The sequence below is a fragment of the Vitis riparia genome, chromosome 9 (genome assembly GCF_004353265.1).
Source record: "Vitis riparia cultivar Riparia Gloire de Montpellier isolate 1030 chromosome 9, EGFV_Vit.rip_1.0, whole genome shotgun sequence".
Lineage (NCBI taxonomy): Eukaryota > Viridiplantae > Streptophyta > Magnoliopsida > Vitales > Vitaceae > Vitis > Vitis riparia.
The window spans coordinates 19442781-19467162 of NC_048439.1; the positions used below are offsets into that span (position 1 = coordinate 19442781).

Genomic DNA, 24382 nt, shown 5'->3' on the forward strand with positions numbered 1-24382 from the left:
TTTCAAATTGATTTAACTCTTCTTGCATAGCAATCATCTAATTTTCATCAACTATAGCATCATTTATATTTTTAGGCTCAATTTGAGAAATAAAAGCAAGATTATTGCAAATATTTCTAAGAGATGATCTAGTTCTTACCCTACTAGATGAGTTACCTATAATTTGATTTTGTGGGTGGTTGATGACAAACTTCCAATCTTTAGGAAGGTCTTGGCTTGATTCACCTTGCACTTGTTGAGAATGGGGTAGTGCCAAAGGTGATTCTTCTTTCTTGGGATCCTCTCCAATTTCTTCTTGTTGCCTTCTATCTTCAATTCGCAATTTTTCCATGGAGGTCTCCAAGCCTAAATCATCATCAAAACTCTCTCTTTCTTGGAGAGAATTGTTAGATTCATCAAAAATAACATGGATGGACTCCTCTACAACCATGGTTTTTTTTGTTAAAAACTCTAAAGGCTTTACTTGAAGTTGAGTAACCAAGGAAAATTCCAACATCCGATTTTACATCAAATTTTCCAAGATTGTCTTTGGTGTTTAATATAAAACATTTTCACCCAAAGACTTTGAAATAGCTAATGTTGGGTTTCTTGTTTTTCCAAAGCTCATAGGGAGTTTTCTTAAGAATGGGCCTCAATAATATTCTATTTAAAACATAACAAGCGGTATTAACCGCTTCAGCCCAAAAATATTTTGGTAAATTGTTTTCATTTAGCATGGTTCTAGCCATTTCTTGAAGAGTTCTATTTTTCCTTTCAACTACCCCATTTTGTTAAGGAATTCGCCGAAAAATTGTGGTTAATACCATGCTCATTGCAATATTCTTCAAAATTAATATTTTCAAATTATCTCTCATGATCATTTCTTATACAAGTAATTGTAAAACCTTTTTCATTTTGAATCTTATTGCAAAACTTTGAAAACTCATAAAAGGCTTCATTGTTTTGACTTAAAAACAAGACTCATGTGTATTTAGAGAAGTCATCCACAATAACATATGCATAAGGTTTTCTCCAAGACTTGATGTCCTAAAGGGACCAAATAAATCCATATGTTATAATTCAAGAGGCCTATGTTGAAATTAAATTTTTGTTTTTGAAGGAGTTTTTGATTTGCTTTTCCATTTGACAAGCTTCACAAACCTTGTCTTTTTGAAAATTTATTTTGGGAAAGCCTCTAACAAGTTCATCTTTGTTGAGTTGGGAAATGAGGTCCATTTTAGCATGTCCCAACCTCCTATGCCACAACCAACTTTGATCATGCATGCTTGAAAAGAATTTATCATGGTCATCATATTTTGAAATATTTATAGCGTAAACATTATCACATCTATGGCCCATGAAGATGTTTTTATCATTTTGAATATCCTTGATGATGCAATGAGATGATTCAAAAATCACTTTAAAACCTTTGTCACAAAGTTGACTAATGCTTAAAAGATTATGTTTTAAACCATCCACTAATAAAACACTCTCAATAAGAAAGGATGCGTCATTACCAATGTTGCATTGACCAATGATTCTTCTTTTTGCATTGTCTCTAAAGGTAACATATCATTCCTTTCTCTTTGTAAGGAAAGCAAACTTAGATTCATCCCCGGTCATGTGTCTTGAGCATCCACTATCCAATAACCACTTATCCTTCTTTGAACCCTACAAAATAAAATTCAAGTTGATTTAGGTACCCATATTTTTTTGGGTCCTTGAGGGTTAGTAACCTTGGATTTCTCAATCCAAACCTTTTTAGCTTTAGCATTTGAATTCTTTTGAGAACCATTTCTTAAGGGACATGTGCTACTAATGTGTCATCCTCTTCCACAAAAGTTGTAAGTAGTAGAAGGACTTGCACTTGAGGATTCTTTTACAAAATAGTTTTTAAAATACTTTTGATTTTTTGAATATTTGAATCCTAGCCCTTGTTTGTCAAAAACACATTTTTGGCTAACTAAGATCATTTCAAAATATTTTTGTCCACAAGAAAAAATTGAAAGAGATGAGGTCAACCATTCATTTTTCTTTTTCAAAATCTCATTTTCATTTTTCAAAATCTCATTTTCTTTTTCAAGATGAGTTTTAGAAATTTCAACAATTGAAAATTTTTCTTTCACTTCTTCGAGTTCTTTTTCAAGTTCTTGAATTTTCTTTTTAAGAGAATTATTTTTTAAACTAAGTTTTTCAAAATCCTCATATAATTCTTCAAAAACATCATGCATATCTTCATCACTAAAATTCGAGTTTACCTCATCAAGTTCATCTATTGCCATGAAGCACATATTTGCCACTTCTTTCTTCTTTTCTTCTTCGAAGGATTCTTCACTTTCACTCCAAGTGACCATCATTGCCTTTTTCATTCTTCTCTTGGCTTCACTTTTGTAGAAAGGACAATCATATTTAATGTGTTCCAATTTTTTGCATTTGAAACACACCAAATCTCTTTTCTCTTCCCATTTGTCCTTATCACCATGAGATGAAGATTCCTTTTTAGAAAGGTCTCTTCTAGAGGTGAACTTTCTTCCTCTAAACCTTTCACCCCTCATGCATTTGTTGAGCTTTCTTGTGATGAGGGCTGAATCATCATCTTTTTCACTTGGTTTTTCTTCTTCAACATTTTCTTCTTCCTTAGTTGTAGCTTTAAGGGCTATGTTCTTCTTCTTTTTGTCTTCACCCTCTTGTAGCTTCTTTGCCAAATTGATCTCATATGTCATTAATGACCCTATGAACTCCTCCATAGGTAACTTGGTCAAGTCTTTTGCTTCTTGAATTGCGGTGACCTTTGTATGTCACTTTGATGGGAGTGACCTCAATATCTTCATCACCTTTTCGGATTCCTTGTAGGTCTTTCCCAATGCTTCAAGACCATTGACAATGTCGGTGAACCTAGTAATCATCTCAACAATAATCTCATTTTCTTTCATCACAAACAATTCATAGTTATGAACAAGTATATATATTTTTTACTCTTTCACTTGATTTGTTCCTTCATGAGTTATTTCAAGCAATATCCAAATTTCTTTAGCCGATTTACATTGACATATTCTATTATATTCATTTCTATTCATAGCACATTGCAAAGAAAAAACGATCTTAGCATTTAATTGAAAATTTCTTCTATCAAGCTCATTCCATTCTTACTTAGGTTTTGGAACCAAGACCCCATCAACTAGTTTTGTAGGAAAAGTTGGGTCATTTTCAATGACGTCCCATACGTCTAAATCAGTTGATTATACATTCTAGTTTTCTAATAGGGATAGTCGGTTCCCGTAAAAAATGGAGTTCTATGTTTTGTAAAATTTTCAGTTTGAGATGAGCTTGATGGAATAGTCATTTCCTCTTAGACGATTAAGTCTTAAACAAGAGGCCTAGCTATGACACTAATTGAGAAAATAAAAACTATGCTTAAATGAGAAAAACACCTAAGAAATGGGTGAATTGGGTTTTTCAAAAACTTTTTCAACACAACAAATTCAAGCACAATATAATAAAAAATAAAGAGATAGAGTTAGAGAATTCAAACTCGGATTTTATAGTGGTTCAATACTTCCTTACCTACATCTACTCTCCTCAATCTCCTAACCGAGTGAGGGTTCCACTAGCTTGAAGCTTCAACCAAGCTTCCAATCCTTTACACTTGGATTCTAGCTCCAATGGTCTCTTACACAATCTCTTCAATATTCAAACCTCTTGAAGGCTTTAACACTCAAGTTTTACAAGGAAGAATCCCTCAACCTAGCTCAAAGATAGCTCAAATACAAAACAAAGTTAGGATGACTCACAAGGGTGCACTAAAAGATATGAAAGTGATGATTTAATGCACTAAGAAATAAATGAGAGCTTTTAAGCTAAGAACAAGTAGATAGACAATTGATTGCAAGTGTTCTCTATGTCATAAATTAAGTGGAGCTCTCAATTTATAGGCTTCTAAGCTCGGAAGCCAAGAAAAGCAAAAGGCAGCTTCGACCGGTCGAGTTGGGGGTCGACCGGTTCATTAGCCGTTGGAGCGTTTAATGCTTTGGCAAGTTACCATTGCCTCGACCAGACCTCGACCAAAGGTCGGCCAGGAAGGAGGAAACCTCAACTGGGAAGAGGAAGCTACTAGATGAGAGAGAGTGTTTTTGGCACTCCTCGATCGGACAAGGGCAACCAGTCGACCGGTTCCCCAACCAGTTGAGTCGATTGGCCAAAGCCTCAACTGGTTCAGCCTTTTAGCCTCGAAAACCTATCTTTTTCAATTCTTTTCTTTTCTAACACTTAGGCAAGGTCTTTAGGTAAATTAATATGTCAATTTTGAAATGTTTTGCCTAAGGTACATTTGATAAAACTTGGGTTTTAATGAAATCAAAATTTTAAAGAATAAATCGAGTTTTCAAAGATGCATGAAAAGGTATGAAAAACCTAAGAACACCCATGCATTCATCTTACATTCGTTTCCTATGATCAAAAGTCTTCCAAAAGTCTCGATCTTGTATCTATTTGGTCCTTTGATGAATTTCCAAATTTATACCTGAGATTCTTTACCATTCAAACCAATTAGTCACTTAACCATGGTTTGTTATCATCAAAACCTGATTAGGAGAACCCTTGGGCTAACAAATGAATATATCTCAAGTTCAGTGGGAGCAAATTCATTATCTTGGTGTTATATGTAGATGATATTCTACTTGCAAGTAGTGATGTGGAACTTTTGCATGAAACCAAGTGATTTCTATCCAGTAAATTTGACATGAAGGATCTTGGTAATGCATCTTTTATGCTAGGTATACAGATCTATAGGGATCGTTCAAGAGGTATACTTGGGCTATCACAAAAGTCCTACATCGATAAAGTGCTAAGTAGGTTTGGCATGAGAAATTGTGCACCAAGAGACGCACTTGTGGCAAAAGGGGATAAATTTAGTTTACACCAATGTCAGAGAAATGAACTTGAGAGGAAGGATATGGAGAGGTTTCCCTATGCCTCTACAGTAGGAAGTCTCATGTATGCATAAGTTTGTACGTGTCCGGATATTGCGTACATTGTTGGAATGTTGGGCAGATATTTGAGTAACCCAGGTATGGATCACTAGAAAAAGGCAAAACAGGTTATGCAGTATTTATAGAGAACTAAAGATTATATGTTCACATATCGAAGATCCAATCATTTAGAGATCGTGGGATATTCGGACTCCGATTTCGCAGGATGTCTTGACAGTAGGAGATCCACTTCAGGCTACATCTTCATGTTGGCTATAGGAGAAGTTTCATGGAAAAGTGTTAAACAAACACTTATTGCTTCTTCCACTATGGAGGCAGAATTCATAGCCTGCTATGAGGCATCAAACCATGGGATATGGCTACGGAATTTTATCACTGAGTTGCGCATTGTTGATGGGATTGAGAATCAATTGTGATAATAAGGTCACATAATTGTGTTCTAAGAACAACCAAAGTTCTTCAAAGTCCAAACACATTGACATCAAGTTCTTGGTTATTAAAGAAAGAGTTCAGAGTCTTCAAGTATCAATCGAACACACAAGCACAACTCCATGATTGCAGATCCGCTCACTAAGGGTTTGCCACCCAAAGTATTTCATGAGCATGTCACACATATGGGTGTTGTACATATTAATGATATGCCAATATAGTGGGAGTTTGTATTTGGGCTTTGTGTTTGTTTTCTTGATGTATTGTTGTTATGTTTGTGTTATCTGTACGGACTTTAGTTTTAAAGACTATTGTGTTTGAATACTCTGAATTGAAATGATGACTTTCAGAAGCAATTTAGCATTAAGTGTTGAAAGTGGAATTTGACTATTTTTAGTCATTAAGTAGGACCAATTGGAAATAGACATAAAAAAGATCATATTTTATGTAATTTCCATGCTACACATCCATATTTGATCTATGTTGCTAATTTTGTTAATGTTGTGATCATTGATGTGTCTAGTTATAGTTATGATTAACGAAAGCCGCTTTGATCCTATGTTGGCATAATTAGTAGACCGGATTGTTTAAGGATATTTGGATAGGATAGCAAAGATGAGCTCAATAAAGTATTATCATGAACATTATTCGATAATATATGTGGTCCAAGTGGGAGATTGTTAAAATAATTATGAACTCACATATATTAATAATTGTTTATGATTAAGTTATCTATATATATTCAATTTATATTTATTAAGTATAGGTCACCTTGTGTCTAGAGCCCAAGTCACATATGTCTTACATGATGGGCCTAAGACACATGTGGCCCAACAACCCAATGGGTATGGTTCGTAAGGCATAGAGGAAGTTAATAAAAGGGAAAAGAAAACTGAAGTTTGGTGTCTTTAGTTTTTTTTTCTGAAAATACAAGAAGCGTTCCCTCTCCTGCCTTCCATCACAAGAGAGAAAATAGAAAGGTGGTTTCCTCCTCTATTGCCTTAGAAGAACCATATTTCTTCTAGATCAACAATAGATTCAGGTTTGTCTACATTTTCTAATCTAATCGGCATGTTTTCTTTATGATTTAACATGAGTTTTTTGGTTTTGGGTTGATAAAATATTTGGTAATCTTTAAAACTATTCTACAACACTTTCAACTCCAAAGAATTCTTAAATGCAAGCAAATAATAAAATAATTTTCATAAGAGGTGAAAAAAATATTTTAATTTAGAAATTTAATAAAAATATTTCAAATTTAAAAATTTAAGGGCCATTTCCTAATTTTCTCTATGTATATAAAGAATACATATATATGAAGAATATCTCTATACATATAATAAAATTTTTTAAAATCATAATAATTCTTGTTTTTAGTAAAAATATTTTTAAAATACAAATACTGAATATAAATTCAATCTGTAAGTAAAAATTTATTTTATTTCCACTTTTTCTACCATTAAAAATGCTATCCAAGGCTTATTATTCTTTCTAAATTATTGATTTTGTCAGAGAGGACCAATCTTCCCTCCATCAAAACCAAAACCTTTCCATCGAATCAGCACTTATTTCCAAAAATTATCTTGTTATATGATACCAAATAATACTATCAAATGTTTCAGTTAAAATAAATGAAATAAGTTTTAAATAACATCTAAAACTAGGGGTGTCAGCAAAACCAAAAAAATCAATATACCAATCCAAATCAATCAAAATTGATCATTTTTGTTCACTTTTTAAAAATAAAAAAAGTTGATTCAATTTGAAAATTTTAAAAACCGATTTTGTCAGTTTTCGATTTTCTGGTCTCCTAATAGATAAAAACTGAACCAAACCGATATTGTAAAACAACTTATATATAATTGTTTGATATTGATAATTTTTTAATATTAAATTTTATTAAAGTAATTCATTGTCTTTATATTATGGTCAAATTAATTCTAAATGCATTTAATATATTTTTAACATCAAATCCAAGTTTGTTTCAATTCATTTTAAAAACAAATTAGACTTAGGGTCTAATATAAACTCAAATTATTGAGATTTGGGTTTAAAACAAACACAATTCTACCTTAAGTTTAGGACTAAAAAAAAGTTATTAAGTAGGGTAAAAACCGATCCACAAAAACCAACTCAAACCGACTTCAAAAGGCTTGGTTTGGTTAGATTTTTCACTATTTTTATAACATATGAAACCAACTTAACCAACCTTATTTACACCCCTATCTAAAAATCATTTATTGAATTTAAAATTATTTTTATTTCTTTTTTCATTTTTTTTTATTTTACTTTCTCTCACATTTTTATTCAATTTTTTTGAAAAATATAAAAAATACATGAAGGATATTCCTTTCAGATAACACTAATAAATTTAAAACAATTTTACCTAAGACTAGGGATGGCAAAAGGTGTGATTCAATTAGCGTTTACAATAAAAATATTTTCTCTAAAAATATTTTTAAGAAAATCACTTATAAATACCTATAAGTATTTTTATAAAAGAACATTATAAATGATTTTTTAGATTTTTAAAATTGTTCCCTAAATTTTGTCAAACAACTAATTTTTTTTTTCAAAAACACTTTTTAGACCAAAAACACTCACTATCAAACAAGCTTTTAATCTAATTGATATGATTATATTGAATCAAAACCGAATTGATGTTTTAGTGATGAAAAAAATGAAATAAATCAAGCTTAAGGTTGGTTCAATTTAGATGCTCGATTGGATGCAAATTAATTTAGGCTTTTGTCTAATTTGTTTATGAAGTTCAAAATATATTTGAAAATTTTAACCTGAAATAGAATAAATGCACTTAAAAATTAATTTTACCATAGTCTAAGTACAACAAGTCATTTAATAGAGTCTAAAAAAAAAAAAAAAAAAAAAACTCATCAAACATTAGACAATTATATATATCTTAGAAAATAAAATATTAGTTTGATTTGATTTTTATCAATTAAGAGATAAAAAAAACTAAAATACAAACAGATAAAATTGATTTTCAAAACTCTCAAACCAAACCGATCTTTATGGTTTTCGAAAACCGAATCGATAAGATCGGTTTTGATTGGTTTAAATCGGTTTTTCTCTTTTTCGGATTTTACTTTCACCCTTAACCATGAGAGTCCCGGAGACCTCATAAAAATGGAAAATACTCTCCTGAATTTTACTTGGTAACTGATGCAAAATTGCGAAGGCTCAACAATAGAACAACCCAAAATATACCTCCCACGGTTCATTCAAATGAGACAGACCCTTGACGGCTCTCTCACAGAACTCATTCATAGCCTAAACCGAGAAGAGAACTACATTGGCTTCCTCATGTATAACTACCCAAAATGTTTGAATAACATCTACATTGGTATGCGGGAACAGGAACAGAAATAGGATGGAAATAGAGGTGAATCATAATACCATATAAAAGAGAGGAATCAAAATCCTAGTGACAGTGGGATTTGGTTTCCATGATAATAACATTTTTATTCCTATTTCCATTCTGTAAAGTAATCCAAACATATTAATGATTGTGAAATTGAATTGATTTCTTATTCTCGATCTCTATTCCAGCGTTCCAAACATGGCCTAAGTGAAATCAAAGGGAAAAAAAATGCTAAATGTAACCCATTTTCCAGTCATTTTCAGCACTTCCCTTTCCCGTCCCTTGTTCTTTATGGGATCCCAATGGTGCCCACAAAGGAAGACAATGCAGGACCTCAAACCACTTCACTAATAATACAATCAGAAACAGGAACTTCAATCTATGGTTTTTGATGTTGTATTCTGATATATTAAATGGCTATGAGCTCCAAATTGAACAAGGGAAATGAGATGTTAAAGGAAAAGGGTGCTTACAGTTCTTTACACTTTGTAATGGGCTTTACCATTCTCTAGCTTCTGAAGTACATTCATCACCCCCACCTTCTGTATGTACAGCTGTATGAATTTTTACCTACTTCATTCACTTATCCTCTCCGAAAATTTTGTTTCTCTTCCTTCTCTGCACATTAGTGCTACAAAATTTTCAAAAGATCAAAAATGAGAATGAAAGTTCCAAAAAATGGGATGATGATGGAACTCAAGTCTCGCCAATGGCACAAGGAATGCATGGAGGATCTTTGGATTGGTCTTTGGGAGTGATAAGCTGCAAGCAATGGTCATGAAAGATGTGGCCACAAGGTAGAACAGCAACAGCTGGTGGAATAGCTGGCTGGAAAATGTGTCCCTCCGGTGCATATGAAACGTCCCTCTTGCATATCAGGCACTTGAGTCCACTTAGTTCTGGAGACCCATCAAAACCTGCAAAAAACAGGCCTTTTGCAATTATTGCTTGTATTACAGTCATCCACATCTCCGTCATTGTCATCAATCCCAGCACAAAATGGTAGCAGGTCGAATTGGACCAACTGCAACAGAATAAAACACTTTCCAGATTGTATAGTTATTATCTACATGCACAGGGGAAATATGGTTCCAAGCCTGATGAACCTGTTGCAAAACATAGCAAAGATGGGGGTATTCTCAATGCTAGTAAAGTCAGTTTGGAGTTTGAATGAGCCTAGGTCAAAAAAGGCACAGAATTTTTTGTTTGTGGCCATGCAGGTTCTCAAGCAATATATCAATGAAACATATCTTAAGATCACAAAAATAAAAATAATAATTATTATTATTATTATAATAACTGACAGGCCTCTACTCAGGCTGCCCACAGTTGGGATCTGGGCCTGCCTCAATTCAGAAGTTTTGAAACATAACCCAGCTGTTTAACATAACAGAAAAAATGACCATGCAATATATGAAAGGAAAATGTTAAATAGTAATGATAAATGAGAAGTGGGAAGCATTTTGAAAATAAAGACAATTCTTTACAAACTAGGGGTCTGAATCAGCCCTAAGAAATACCTTGCCATTTAACATGTGTGGCTGCTGAGGATGGGACAAATGGATTGGTGGAAGGTTGAGGCAGCCGGGCTCGGAGTGGAATGGATGGACTGATCGAAGGCCGAGGCATTGGGACTGGAAATGGGATGGATGGACGAATAGATGGTTGGGGCCTTGTCTTTCTTCTCGGAACATAGGGTGCAGCTTGAGGGGTTTGAACTGCACTCCTCTTGCGAGATGGTGCATCAAAAACATTAGTAGTTTGAGACAACACATTCCCCTGTGCAACTGGGATTACTTGACCTGGAGATTGAAAAATAAATAAATATCACCAAAGTTAAATGAAATTTGTACACAGGAACTTAAAATAGGGGTTGAAGTAAATTGCCATCAGCCAAAGGATGTCCATGATGATCTCTAGAAGGAAGTCCATTCCCTTTTGCAACTGTGATTCCTTGACCTGTAAGTTGCACAAGTCCCTTATGATATTTGCATAAAGGTGCACACTGGAAGTCAATTTGTTGAATAATAATTACCAGCAGTAAAAGCAGGTCCAAGAAGATCTTTGGTAGACTGAACTGGGCATCTGTCCTGAGTTCGGCCTAGATTACCTGCAAGCAACCATAAGAAACTATTAAAAAAGAGTATAAAAATCTTGGTAGCAGTAAATAATCAAAATCATCAGATATTACAAACATAAATCCTAAAAATATGCAAATGAAAAAAAATAATAAACCACTTTATCCAATTACTTGAGCTTTCTCTCTCCTTATCAATAGTTTCCTTTCAGTAATTAGATGAACATGAGACCATGATATAGAGAATGTAATTTGAGAGATATCTGATGGAGCTGCCATAACGACTACTACATTTCACCAGATGGATGTTCCTGTCATCTATAGGACTTAAAATCTGAAATTCACAAAAATTTTCATCTATGCTGAGGACCTGAATTCTAGTGACAAGGAGGATTGGCTCCAATGTATAAACACATCCAAAGGTGATATGCAGATTATAGATGTGGAAGATGCCCTTACTAGCTGATTGGACCCCTATCCTCTTTGGAAAAAGGCCACCTTCAGTAGCTTGAGCAGCAATAACCTCATTCGGAGGAAATAATTGCACTGCAAACAAAGTCAAAGATGGTTCATTCACTGAAGATGCAGCTCACAATAAATGTTTAATCATACTATTTTGCTGGTTAATGATTTCCATGTAAGTTGAGAAAAGAAATTGTGCAAGAAAAACAAAATAAAACCATTGGATGGAATACAGTTTTATTAACCTAAACATGAAACGGCAGGAAATGAAATACTCTTTCCAAGAAAACAGAACTATTTCACATGGATGGCATTAATAATTCCTTCCTAATGCTTATTTCTTTTTTTTCAGTTTATGCTTTATTTGTCTTGAAAAAAGGATAAATACAATGTAACAGTACAAAATCTTCAAAGAGAACTGCAAATAGACTTGAAAGGACAACACTACCAACATTATGGGGCCAAAACTCACTATGTTATCTGGAATTAAGATATCCTTCTAAACATCAGAAATGCTGTTGTACCTTAATAACAGGATCTTTTGACCTAGCTCAAGTGGGCAAGGGGCTGGGGTGGGGATGTGAGAAGCTTTGAGTTATTGTCCCAATAGGGACATATAAGGTATCCATGAAAAGAATAGGGAAAAAAAAAAAGATAAAATTAATAATTATGTGCTTATGGAGTGTTTTGTAAGTGTGGCATGAGGAATTGAATGAACACAGTAGTCATACAACAAATTTTGTCATCATTACATAGGTCAAATAAGGTTTAAAAAGCAAGCTCAATAGGTTTCCCCCTTTGGGGAGAAAACATCCTTTCTAATTCATATATGATATTAAAAGTGTTGGAGATCAGGTGCAGTAATTGTCAGATTATACAACCCAAATAAGCTGGGATTTGATTGGAATTTGTTTTTTTTTTTGTACAGATGATTTGCTTCACTTCCTGATTTATTTCCTATAATTAATGGTTAATTCAGTGGTAGAATTCAAGGCCTAGAATATTGTAATTTCCTTTTCATTTTTTTTTATCAGAATAATCTCTGTTTTCACGGTAACAAAGCCTTGTGCTGAGTAGCCTTTTTTTCTTTTATGTCTACCAGGCTCCAATTGTTGGCAATAGTTCCAATTCTTTTCAGCCTTGATTGTTGGACTTGTTCATGTATCCTTTCAGCCTTAATAGTCGGAGTTGGTTCAAAACCCATTTTTCAGGTGGCCTTCCCATTATAGTAATCTTGTCCTATCTCCAATTAACCCAAGATGACAGAAAAATCTTACACTTCTTCTGTTATTACCCAAACAACCATAAACGCTCAAATTCCAATCTCAAGAATTCCAGAGAATTCTGACCACATTTAAACTGAATGGAGGCAATTATCAAGAGTAGTCACAGTAAAAACATACTTGAAAGAAAACGTGAAAAAGAAGACCTGGAATTCAATGCTTGAGATAAGAAAGATTCTCAGACAATGTCTTAGTTATGGAACTCAATGCAGTTGGAGATCAATAAAACTTGTATATTGCTCTCTACAGCAAGGGAGATTAGGAGGCCATCTGTCAGACTTATTCAAAGATTAGAGATGCTGCTCATATTTATGAACTCAAGACTAGAATTCATAATACTAAACAAGGTAATCTTTTAGTGCTTGAATACTACAATGTTATACGAGGTTGTTGCTTGAATTAGATCAGCATCAGAATTTAAAAATAAGTACCATAAAGATTGATGATGCCTCAAAAGTTTATTGAAAAGAAGAGAGTTTTTTATTTCTTCACTAGATTACATAATGATTTTGATTAAATCAGAGTTCAAATTCTTGATGAAGCAATTCTTCAGTCCATAAGGGAAGCTTTTGCAATTGTTAAAGGGGAAGAAGGACAAAGAGGTGATATGCTACATAAAAACCTTACGGGTGATTCAACATTAGTCACTACCTAACCGGAAAACATGGTTGTCACTAATGTTGGTCAGACCATCAGTACTGCTGCTACTGCCTCAGCCATAACACTCAGGAAAGAATTAAGATAGAAGGTTGAGTGACAAGGACTCTCAATGGTATACTTATTGCCATAAGCCAAGATATGCTAGAGAGTCATGTTGACAATTCCATGGAAAGCCTCCAAAATTTTTGGAAGAGGAAATATAGGCCAAGAAGGAACTAAAGAGTATAAACCTCAAGCTAATCTTGTCAACACTAATGAAAAACCTCCAAACAATAATGCTATCCATGAGGAAGAATTGAATAGAGAAGATATCGAAAAATTTAAGCAATTCTTGTCATAACTTGAGAAGCTAAGGGGGACATCATGTTTTACTCAAATAAGTAGCTATTCACTTGCTCTAAATGTCTTAAAGGAATAGCTTTCAAGCCCTTAGGTCATCGATTTAGGAGCTTCAGACCATATGACCAATTATTCAAGTTGCTTCAAATAATAGATGGAACATTTGTCACCATATCTAGTCAAGGAAATGTCTTTTGGCTAAAGAAATCATCCTTGAAAATGTTTTGCATGTTCTAGAACTTTCTATTGCCCATTTCTAAAATCACTAAAAAACTAAATTTCTCTATAAATTTCTCATCTTCTAAGTGTGTTTTTCAAGAACTTCATATGGGGAAGATGATTGGACATGCTAGACAGAATGATGGACTATACCTCCTTGAAGCTGAAAGTAGAACAACATGCTCAAGTCCTCTCCCTATTTACCTGAAAGTTCTACATCCAATAAAACTGAAGTTTAGTCACTTCATCTTCATCTAGGCCATCCACCATTCAGCTTATTACATAAAATATTTCCTAGTACGTTTGAAAGATTAGATTTTCAGATTTTCATTGTGACATCCACAAACTTGCTAAGCCCCATCTTTTCGTTTCAGTAATAAAAGAAATTCTAGTCTTCTCAATTTAATTCATACTAATGTTTAAGGACCAACAAAAGTCCAAAGTATTTATAGGGTAAAGTGGTTTGTGTCTTTTAGTGATGATTGTACAAGAGTTACCTAGGTCTACCTTATGAAACAAAACTTGGATGTTAGTACTATATTTCCTATTTTCTACAAAATGATGAGCACCTAATTTAATTCAAAAATCCAAACTTTAAGATCTGATAATGAGAGGGGATGCTTTACTTACACAAAGAAGACATTTTTCACCAATCTTCTTGTACTATTACTGCAAGACAGAATGAGATAGTTGAGAAAAAACAATCACTTGTTTAAAATTACTAGAGCCTCAAATGAATGTTCCCAAGGCCTACTAAAGGGAACTTGTCCTTACTCATCTTATTACTAGATTACCCTCTCAAGTTCTTGACTTCCAATCATCTATGGACCAACTTTGTAAGTTATACCCCAAATTTGATGGTTACAATTTTATAGCTTCTAGAATTTTTTGTTGTGTAGCCTTTATTTATATTCACCCTCACCAAAGAAAAAAATTTGATCTTTGAGCTCTTAGGTGTCTATTTGTTGGTTATTTGTTGTAAATAAAAGGGATATGAGTGCTATCATTTGACTTCCAGGAATTTTTTTTGTGTCTATGGTGTTAAATTTTAAGAAAGTCAACCATTTTTTCCTCAACCTTCTCTCCAAGAGAGCCATTTGCAAAAGATAAGGATTTTTTTCCGAGTTTGTCTATCATACACTGAAATTCCTTATGATCCTAACTTTAAACCAATGCTTGTTCTTTTCCCAAGCTCTCCAAGTCATTCCCTAAGTCATCTTTGAGACTCACCCGAGTCCACCAACTCTAAACTTATGGTTCCTTAGTCTGTTATTCCTGATTCTATCATCTAAAGAAGAAAGGAGAAGAAGGTACTAAAACTCAACTTGAGTCTAGTTTCAATGTGTTGGATGATCTTCATTTACCCATTACCATTAGAAAAGGGAAGAGATATTGTACTCAACACCCTTTGACCAACTATGTTTCATATGATAACCTTTCTGCATCTCACAAAGCATATGTTATTAAACTTTACTCCATTGACATACCTAAAACTATTCAAGAGGTATTAGAGGATGAGAGTTGTAGGAACACAATGCAAGAGGAGATGAGTGCTTTGTAAAACATAATACCTAGGAGATTGTGGATAAACTTAAGATAGTTGCCTATAATCAAATAGGTGGGCTAGGGTTTTTACCTTTTGGGGTTTAAAGAGAGGAACAAGGGATAAAGTTTATATCAAAGAAACAACATAAAATAAAATATAGAAAGAAAATAAGGAGAAGAAGGGATAGAACCTTAAAGTCAGACTAAGGCCTTCAAAGAGTATCACCTAGAAGAAAATCAATGGAGTCTCACCATTGAAAATTGCAAAGTATGCCAAAAAAACATAATATTATTAACCATCAATCAACACTTTGATTTACATCAATTAGCCTTAATTATAGGTTTCTCTAAGAAATCCAAGGTCTACTAAAATTCTAATAATTATAATAACCTATTATGAGTGTAATTCTAATTCTCCTATAACCCAATTAGCTACTCTTAATTTAACTCCAATAAATACTAATCATAATTTAATTCCAACTAATACTAGTGTTGATCCTCATCATTCCTATTAGGACGAAACAAGTTGGGTGTACATGGTGTTTACAATAAAATAGAAGACCAATGGGATACTTGAGGGGTATAAAGCAAGATTGGTAGCTAAGAGATATACTTGAACTTATGGGATGGATTACCAAGAAACCTTTGATTTGGTGGCAAAGGTGAATACTATTTATGTATTGTTATCCTTACCTACTAACTTTGATTAGCCCTTGCAACAAATTGGTGTAAAGAATCTATTCCTCCATGGGATTTTAGAGGAGGTTTATATAGAGATACCACTTGGTCTAGAAGAAAATTTCAAGGGGAATAAGATCCGTCGATTGAAGAAGACTCTATATGGGCTTAAACAGTCCCCCACAGCTTGGTTTGGAAGGTTTTTTAAGGCAATTAAGAACATAAATTATATTTAGAGCCAAAAGGGTCATACACTATGTTTTAAACACTTCAGTAATGGGAAAATAACTACTCTCATTGCGTATGTTTATTATGTTGTTGTGACAAGAGATAACTTAAAAGAAACAAGAGATTAAAAGAAAAGTTGGAAAAACAGTTTGAAATTAAAAGACCTAGGAAGGCTTAAATACTTTCTAGGGATTGAAGCTGCTTGGTCAAATGAGACAATTGCGATTTCACAACAAAAGTATATTTTAGATCTTCTCAAAAAAACTGAGTTGTTAAACTGAGTTGTTAGGGTGTAGGTTGGCAAATACACCTATTGAGGCTAGTCATAGATTTGATGGACTAGAGTGTCCTCCAATTGAGAAAGAGAAATATTAACATTTGGGCAAGATCACTCACTAATAGGAACTCAACATTTGAGTATTGTACTTTCTTAAGAGGGAATTTGGTAACTTCAAGGAGTAAGAAATAGTTTGTGGCTACTAGGTCAAGTGTTGAAGTAGAATTTCGAGCCACGATGCATAGACTATGTGAGCTTCTCTAGACAAATATCATTCTTTCACTATCTTAGAATAAGTTAGTAAGGTCCTACGAAGTTTTGTTGTAACAAGAAGTCAACTATTGGTATAACCCACAATCCAATTCAGCATCACTAACTAAGCTAGTTGAAGTTGATCATCATTTAATTATGGAGAAACTTGATACTGGGTTGGTAAGCACCCCCAATATATCCTCAAAAAGACAATTGACCAACATACTTAGGGACGCACAGCCCAACTATTCCAATCTATCACAAATAAGCTCAGAATGAAGAACATTAACTAACCAGCTTCAGAGGAAGTATTGAATTGAAATTTGTTTATTTTTCTGTACAGTTGACTTGATTTACTTCTTGATTTATTTCCTATATAGTTGATTTAGTGGAGTAATTATAAGTTTTGAGTAGAGTAATTTCCTTTTCCCTTTCCCATTATAAAACATGACAAATAGGTTGTAAATATACCTAGTGAATATACACATGTTATTCAAATAATCATTCTCCATTTTCAAAAAGGTTTGATGTTAGTGAGGAATGCCCTTACATGCCGGTTGAACCTCTCTCCTTTTTTGAAATGGATGACCTTCAAAAGTTGAAGTAGCACTACCCTCATAAGTTGGAAATAGCTCCCCTACAAATGAAAACCATTAGCCTTAAGAGGGTATAATTGATCAAACTAACAAACCATAAAACTCAACTTAGTTTCATAGTTTACCAATCAGAATGACTCATCAGAGAAACAAAAGGCCCTCTTAGTCCCCTCATCCAATCATAGATCAACCTAACTAATGGTCAGTTTGATTCATTAGAGATTGGTTTGATTGGCTATCTTTGCCAATTAGAGTGGTTTACTAGAGAAGTAAAGGCCAATCATTGATCATCCTAACATTAGGTCAATTTGTCAATACAGATCAGCTCAAAAACCAGCAAAATGGAAGAAGTATTTGTGTTTATTAACAGTAGAAGAAAAATGACTACTTATATGTAAAATAAAAACTGTCATTCCATATCCATCTTATGCAAAAATGGGACACAAAAAATTCCACAATCATTTTGTGGCTTCTTCACTTTATACAACCTAATTGAGTAATGCACATCTATGGTTTTCAACGCTACAAAAGAGATGTGGTATGTAACTTCCAAAATTACATCTAGGAGGAATGCAACACATTTACTTGTTGACACAAGAAACAACACAGAACAGAATCACTTGAATTTGGCTTCCAACATTACCATCTTGAGCCTCTCAAAATAACTATATCTAACAGATAGACTAAGGGATTTTCACAAATTCAAGAGATCCTTCATTGCTTGCTCTAAGAGAGAGAGAACTCAACCTGCAAAGGTAGTTTTTATAAACCTTCAAAGTAGACCTTGAATGGAAAGAAGGACCATCAAGGAAATCAAGGAAATCAAGGAGAAGGAGATGGAGAGAGAGAGCAAGAGAGAGAGAACTCACCCTACTTGTTGTCGCTATGTCAATGACATTGACGTTACTAAAAATCATCATAGAGAAGTTGATGGGATTCAGGCAGGCTTAGGGTTAAGTATTATTGAACTAAGTTGAAATTCACAAGGCCAATGATCGTTTCCTCATTCCTAAGAACATCTAACCACTTCTGCAAGTGATCTAGAATCCACAACCTTTTCTATTGATTTAAGTTAATTATTGGCTCTAAAACACATTTATCATTGGCAAGTTATGCATGTGAGAGAGATTGAAGTTCAATCGTATCAAGATTAAGACAGCAAGCACATAATTGACTAGACAGAAAGAGAGTACAAGAATTTTATTTTATTTTTATTTTTATTTTTATAACCGAGGAACTTTCCACGGCCAAGCCCTTCGGACTCTCCATGGGACCCAAACCTCAGAGTGCTAACTATCCTGCAACAACCAGTACTGGGTAAATTCAGGGTATCATCAGTGGCAGGATTCAAACCCAGAAGCATACGCCACTTACTGAGACCACACTTCCCAATGTTTGCCCTGACCAACTGGGCTACCCTGACAGGTAAAGAGAGAATAGAAATATAAATCATAACATTTTCAGAATACCTATAATCAGAAAAGATGTGACAAATTCATGGTTTCCTTCAATTCATTGAGATTATATTAAGAAAAAAAAACAACATAGATAGATAAAGTAAAACATCTACAAAGAATTTTCATAAAAAAATTAAATTGAAATGTAACAGGGGTGGGCAAATCTCCATGACTTACCTGATTGCTCTTGCCTGGCGGTGCCTTCTATACCCCAAACAGAAGGAGAAGCCATGGAAGGCCCAGGCGAGAAGTTCCTGAGATTCATATAACGTTCTTGTAATTGGTCCGGAGTTGGTTGTGCGATTATCCTCTTAGTCTTAGCAGATTCTGCAAGCAGCTCTGACAAGCTGGGTAGTCCAAAATCAAGCACTCCAACTTGACTGCTACTAATGGGTCTTGTGGCAGAAGTGGGGTAACCTTGAAACCCATAAGGATCAATATATGCTGATTGTGGATCAATGTTCACTCCAAGACCTAAGTTCCTGTTGTTTGGCATAGGAAGATACTGCTGCCCATCAACTTGTGGTGTTTGTAAGGTATGACATAAGCTCGGAAAGTGATGTTCAGCATTGGTACCACATATAGCTCCAAAATCGTTGTTAGATGAGGCCCAAACACCCATATTATGGGTCGGATTTAAAAATTCACCCACATCATTTTGCCAACTTGAAAAGTGATCATCCACGTTGTGTACAGGATTCAAAGAACTTCGGTTTGTTGTTTGGCCAAAAGAAATATTTAATTGGGGAAAAACAGACCCTCCAAGATCATTGTTAGATGAGGTTCTGCCACCTATGTTGTGGCCAAGACTTGAAAATCCACCAACATTGTTTTGTAAACTTGAAAAGCTACCTGCCATGTTGTGAACAGGATTTGATGAAGTTATGTTAGTTTTTTGACCATGGGATGCATTTAATTGGGGAAAAACAAGTCTCTCACTTTGGTCATTAATTTCATTGCCGTAGACAATGGACTTATATCCAGCCTCTCTATTACCTCCAATTCCAAGGGTCAAAAAACTTCCATCCATATGCTCTTGAAAATTGGAGTTAACTGCACCAACCATGCTACTGTTACCAATTCCTAATTCTCTGTTACCTGGGGTATGGTATAAGCCAGGATTGCTACCAGCAAGGTTTACAAAATCTCTGCTGATCTGTGACCTGAATTCATCACCAGTACATGCTTCTCCACCCTCCCTGTTCATTTGGAAGCCTCCAGCTGCATTAACTTTTCTGGTTAAAAAATTTTGATCAATTTGAGGGCTCTGAAAATTATTGAAGTGGGTGGCACCATCCATCAGATTCTCAGCAATTGCTCTATTATCATGGGTGTAAGATTGATATAACCGATTCATGTCCCCTTCAGGACATGGAAAAGCAGACACCGGTCTATGTAAGAAGGACATGCCTCCACTATTTATGGACTTCGAGCGAACCTGGGGATTCAGAAAGCTATTGTATTGGGTGGAATTAGTCATCAAATTCATACTGGTCCCTAGATTTCCCTGAGAATAAGCTTGATATCTTCCCCGCATGTTCTCCCATGGAAAAGGATGAACTGCCAGTGAGGACTCATGTGAGATGCGCCCATGATCAGGTCCAGCACCATTACCATCAACATCACAGATGACCCTAGTACAGTCAGTAGCTTCATTCTGTATTACGCATAAACCGAGTTCTTTATCCCTTTGTTCTAGAGAAGAAGAGACAGGTGGTTCTTCATTCCTTTGTTGCAGAAAACTAGAGACAGGTGCTTTGCTGGAATGGTCTGGATTGGCTTCTTCCATTTAGTAGTTGGTTCTGGATTAAAATTGCAGGAAAAAAGTGTCATTCAGAAATGTCCTTTCAGTTAAAAAAAATACCATCTATAAATTATCACCATACTGGCAATGATTTAAGTGCAAGACATAAAGAGGAAAAAAAATACAAAAAAAATTGACCTAAAAGGACTTTTCAACAAGAAATAACAAATCAGTTAATGAGGAGTGCAGTTAACTGACAGCATGAATTAACCAACTACAGGGTGATGATAAACTTCTGTAAATGCCAACAAAACTTTAAATGGATAAGATGCATAAGATCAAAGGACTTCTGGTAACAAATCAGTCAACAAGGAACTCAGTTTTTGGGTGTTCAAGAAAATTTTGACAGTGGATCAATCCATGTATCAATTTTGACGTTGTTTAGGGTTGTGGTTGTATGGGCTTGTCTGTTTTTGCACTTATACATTTCCAGTGTACTGTGTTCGCCACTTTTTGTTTGGCGCCCTTATCCTTTTATATGTATATGTATATCCTTATTTGCCTATAAAAAATTTTTAATTTCAGCCAAGTATTTCATAGAGAATGAATTTTGATGGGTCCCAACAGACTGTTTATAGAAACAGTCTCTTCTAACCACACAAAAACCGATAATTGACAACTGACAGTAAGTCGTTCACAGATATATGCTGAAACCTCTACAAATTTAATTCAATCACAGGCCCAAATTATCTAACACCAATTGCCTGATAAATTCAGAGTTGCATGTTCGAGAGAAATCTAAAAAGACGATTCATCGAATGCAATTCAATCTAAACCCTCAAAACCCATACCTGATACAACCAAGGAAAAAAAAAATCACATTCAATATTTAAAAAAAAACTTATGATTGTTATTATTATTTTAGTGTATGAGATTCTCAATACTTGAATTAGTCTAGTTGAATGGATGTCTTTAAATTGCTCAGTCCAAAATAGATTTAAACTTAAAAGATAAGATTTAAAAATTTCCTCTTTACCCTTAATTTCTCATCAGCCAAACAGTTTACCATCAATTACTCCAAAATAAAACTATCTGAACTGAATCTTGAAATCAAAAACTCAATTTCTGGAATCAAGTATTTTTTTTAAACAAGTGATAACTTAGACTTCACCCAAGAAGAAGAATGCAATTAAATCCAATATCTCAAAAATCTAAAAGTCAAACATGCAGAATCAGGGAATGTTCAAAACGAATGAAGATTATTCCTGATCAGAATAGAAAAATGCAATCAAATCCAAACCCAAAGACCTGAAAAATTCAAGCTCAAACAAATTAAAATTTTAAACTCAGGCCAAATACTCGAATTACCCTCAACTGAGTAAAGGCCTTCAAAAAGCCCAGCCCAAAATAATCAAAAAAAATAAAGCTCCAAATTCAAATCTCTTCCCTATTTCATTATTTTTCATCAAACCAAACTCCCATCTTCAAATTGAATTTCAATAACAAGAACTTCAACATGTAGAATTGAGAACTTTCCAGATCGAGTGAAATTTAGCTCTAACCCAAGATAGCAAAATGCAATCAAATCCAAACCTTAGAAACCCAAACCTGATAAATCCAAGCAAAAAAAACAAAATCAATAACAAAAAATTTTCAAATTTCATACTCAGATCAGTACCCAAATTATCCTCAATTAAGTAAAACTCTTAAAATCCCCCAGTCCCAAATAATCAAAAAGCCAAAATCAAATAAAAAACCTCTTCCCTTCACAATTTCCCATGAACCAAAACCCCATCATCAAGCACTCTTAACTGAACTTCAGTTTTGAAAACTCAAATATGCAGAATCAAGTTCTCACCAAGAGAAAAAAATGCAACCAAATCTAAACCCTCAAATCCTATGCCTGATAAATCCAAGAAAAAAAATTTCAAATCTTAAACTTAATCCAGTACTCGAATCAACCTCAATTGGGGTGAATTCTTTAAAATGCCCAGTCTCAAATTATCAACAACCCAAAAATCAAATCATAAACCTCGCCCCTTCTCCTCAATTTCCCATGATCGAAGCCCCCATCATCACACTACAAACTGAACTTAGATATCAAAAACTCAAACATGCAGAATCAAGTACCAACCAAGAGAGGAAAAATGCAATGAAATCCAAACCCTAAAAACACACACTCGATGAATACCAGCAAAAAAATAAAAATAAAAACAAAAAAAAAATTCAATTTTGAAACTCAGTCCATGACTCGATTTACCCTCAATTGAGAAAAGCTCCTCAAGCTGGACAATCCCAAACAATCAAACACCTGAAACACGAAATCCAAATCTCTTCCCGTTTCCACAATTTCCCATCAACCAAAACCCCATCATCAAACACTCTGAACTGAATTCCGATAACAAAGACTGGACCACGTTTCTGCAGGTGAAAATCATCCGTAAACCCAGCGGATAAGCACAAGAATCGAAAAGAAAGAACCGAGTCGTATCAAAAACAGCATCTTTCTTTAAAATAAGATTGAATGAAATTGATTTGAAGCATAAAAAAAAAATCATCAAGATCAGTCAATTCAAGCAGGGGAAATGAGAGGATTTTGCGCTAAATCGAATGGATTTTTTCATTTGAGAATTAAAAGAAAGACACGAACACAGATTCTTACCAGAAGTGATTAAAAAATGGTTTGATCAGAAGGGGAGAGAGATTTTTGGCGCTTAGGGTTTTAAAGGGTTCGGTGTGGGGCCCACTGTGTTCTCCATGAGCGCCACGTCGGATTGTGGAGGTGCTTGGCCGCTTGAGCTGCGAGGTGACGTGGCGGTATCATTACGACGTCGTTTTAGTTGCGGGTGCACGGGTTTTGTTGTGGGAGCACTTGCATGGCGTGGTATGGACGCAACCCGCACGGACCCGATGTGGGGAATCTGAGACGACCGAGTGCCACGTGTCTCTTATTTACCTTCTTCAGTGTTGAAATAAATAAAACTATAAGCAAAATTTAAATCCTCGTATTTAATTTATAAAAATAGTAAGGAAAAAAAAAGGAGTATAATGTAAATAATTTGAAATTTATACATATAAATAGAAATTTAAATTAAAAAGAGAAAAAGATTTAATTTTATTTTCCCTTTTTTTCTCTCAATGATACAATATTTTGTTCCAATTTTGGAAAATATAAATGATTTTTTAATTTATACTTTTAACTTTTAAAAATGTTTAATAAATTTATTTTCAAAAAATAGAAAACAAAAATATATTAAATAATTAATAAATATTAGGTCGAGTTTTTAATAAACTTTTGGTAGGCATGATCAATTTTTAAATGTTCTCTTTCGTAAAAATAAAAAAATAAATAATTAATTGAAATGAAAATGAGTTATGGGTTTATCAAAAATTAATTTAAATTCAATTCAAATATAAAACTTATTTATTGATTTTGGTATCCACAAGAAATTAAAAAAAATCATCGTAAATGGATTTTGAATCATACAACCCAATCAACTCAATTACCTTGAATCAAATCTGATCAACTCCAGTCTAACCTGACCAACCCGAGTACTATCCAACCAACCCGAGCTTGACCTGACCAACTTGAGTTAAACTCGATCAACCCAAAATTAACCCGAGTTAGAGAAAAATGAATAAAAACGTTTACAGACCAACTTTTTAATATATATAAATATATTACATTCATTGATTTAAACAATCTAATAGCCACAAACCTTTGTTATAATCAATACAATAAATCAAAAAATCAAAAAAAAAAAATTACCATTACATAAGATTAAAT

The 24382-nt window shown here is 34.0% G+C and overlaps 1 protein-coding gene across 5 annotated transcripts; it reads right to left on the reverse strand.

Moving 5' to 3' along the window:
- Positions 1 to 9151: 9151 nt before the first annotated feature.
- Positions 9152 to 24150, reverse strand: LOC117922341. 5 transcript variants are annotated; one of them, XM_034840455.1, is made up of 10 exons: positions 24103 to 24149; positions 23258 to 23554; positions 22856 to 23016; positions 19029 to 20653; positions 17349 to 17435; positions 11315 to 11401; positions 10814 to 10888; positions 10666 to 10737; positions 10299 to 10580; positions 9152 to 9695 (listed from the first exon to the last, which is right to left on the reverse strand). In XM_034840455.1, exons 4-10 carry the CDS (start codon positions 20638 to 20640, stop codon positions 9475 to 9477), a joined length of 2436 nt encoding a protein of 811 aa, XP_034696346.1. In that variant the 5' UTR covers positions 20641 to 20653; positions 22856 to 23016; positions 23258 to 23554; positions 24103 to 24149; the 3' UTR covers positions 9152 to 9474. The 5 variants fall into 5 exon arrangements, with proteins under 5 accessions (XP_034696346.1, XP_034696347.1, XP_034696348.1 ...); XM_034840456.1 differs by lacking the exon at positions 22856 to 23016 and having other exon boundaries at positions 24103 to 24150; XM_034840457.1 differs by lacking the exon at positions 17349 to 17435.
- Positions 24151 to 24382: the final 232 nt, after the last annotated feature.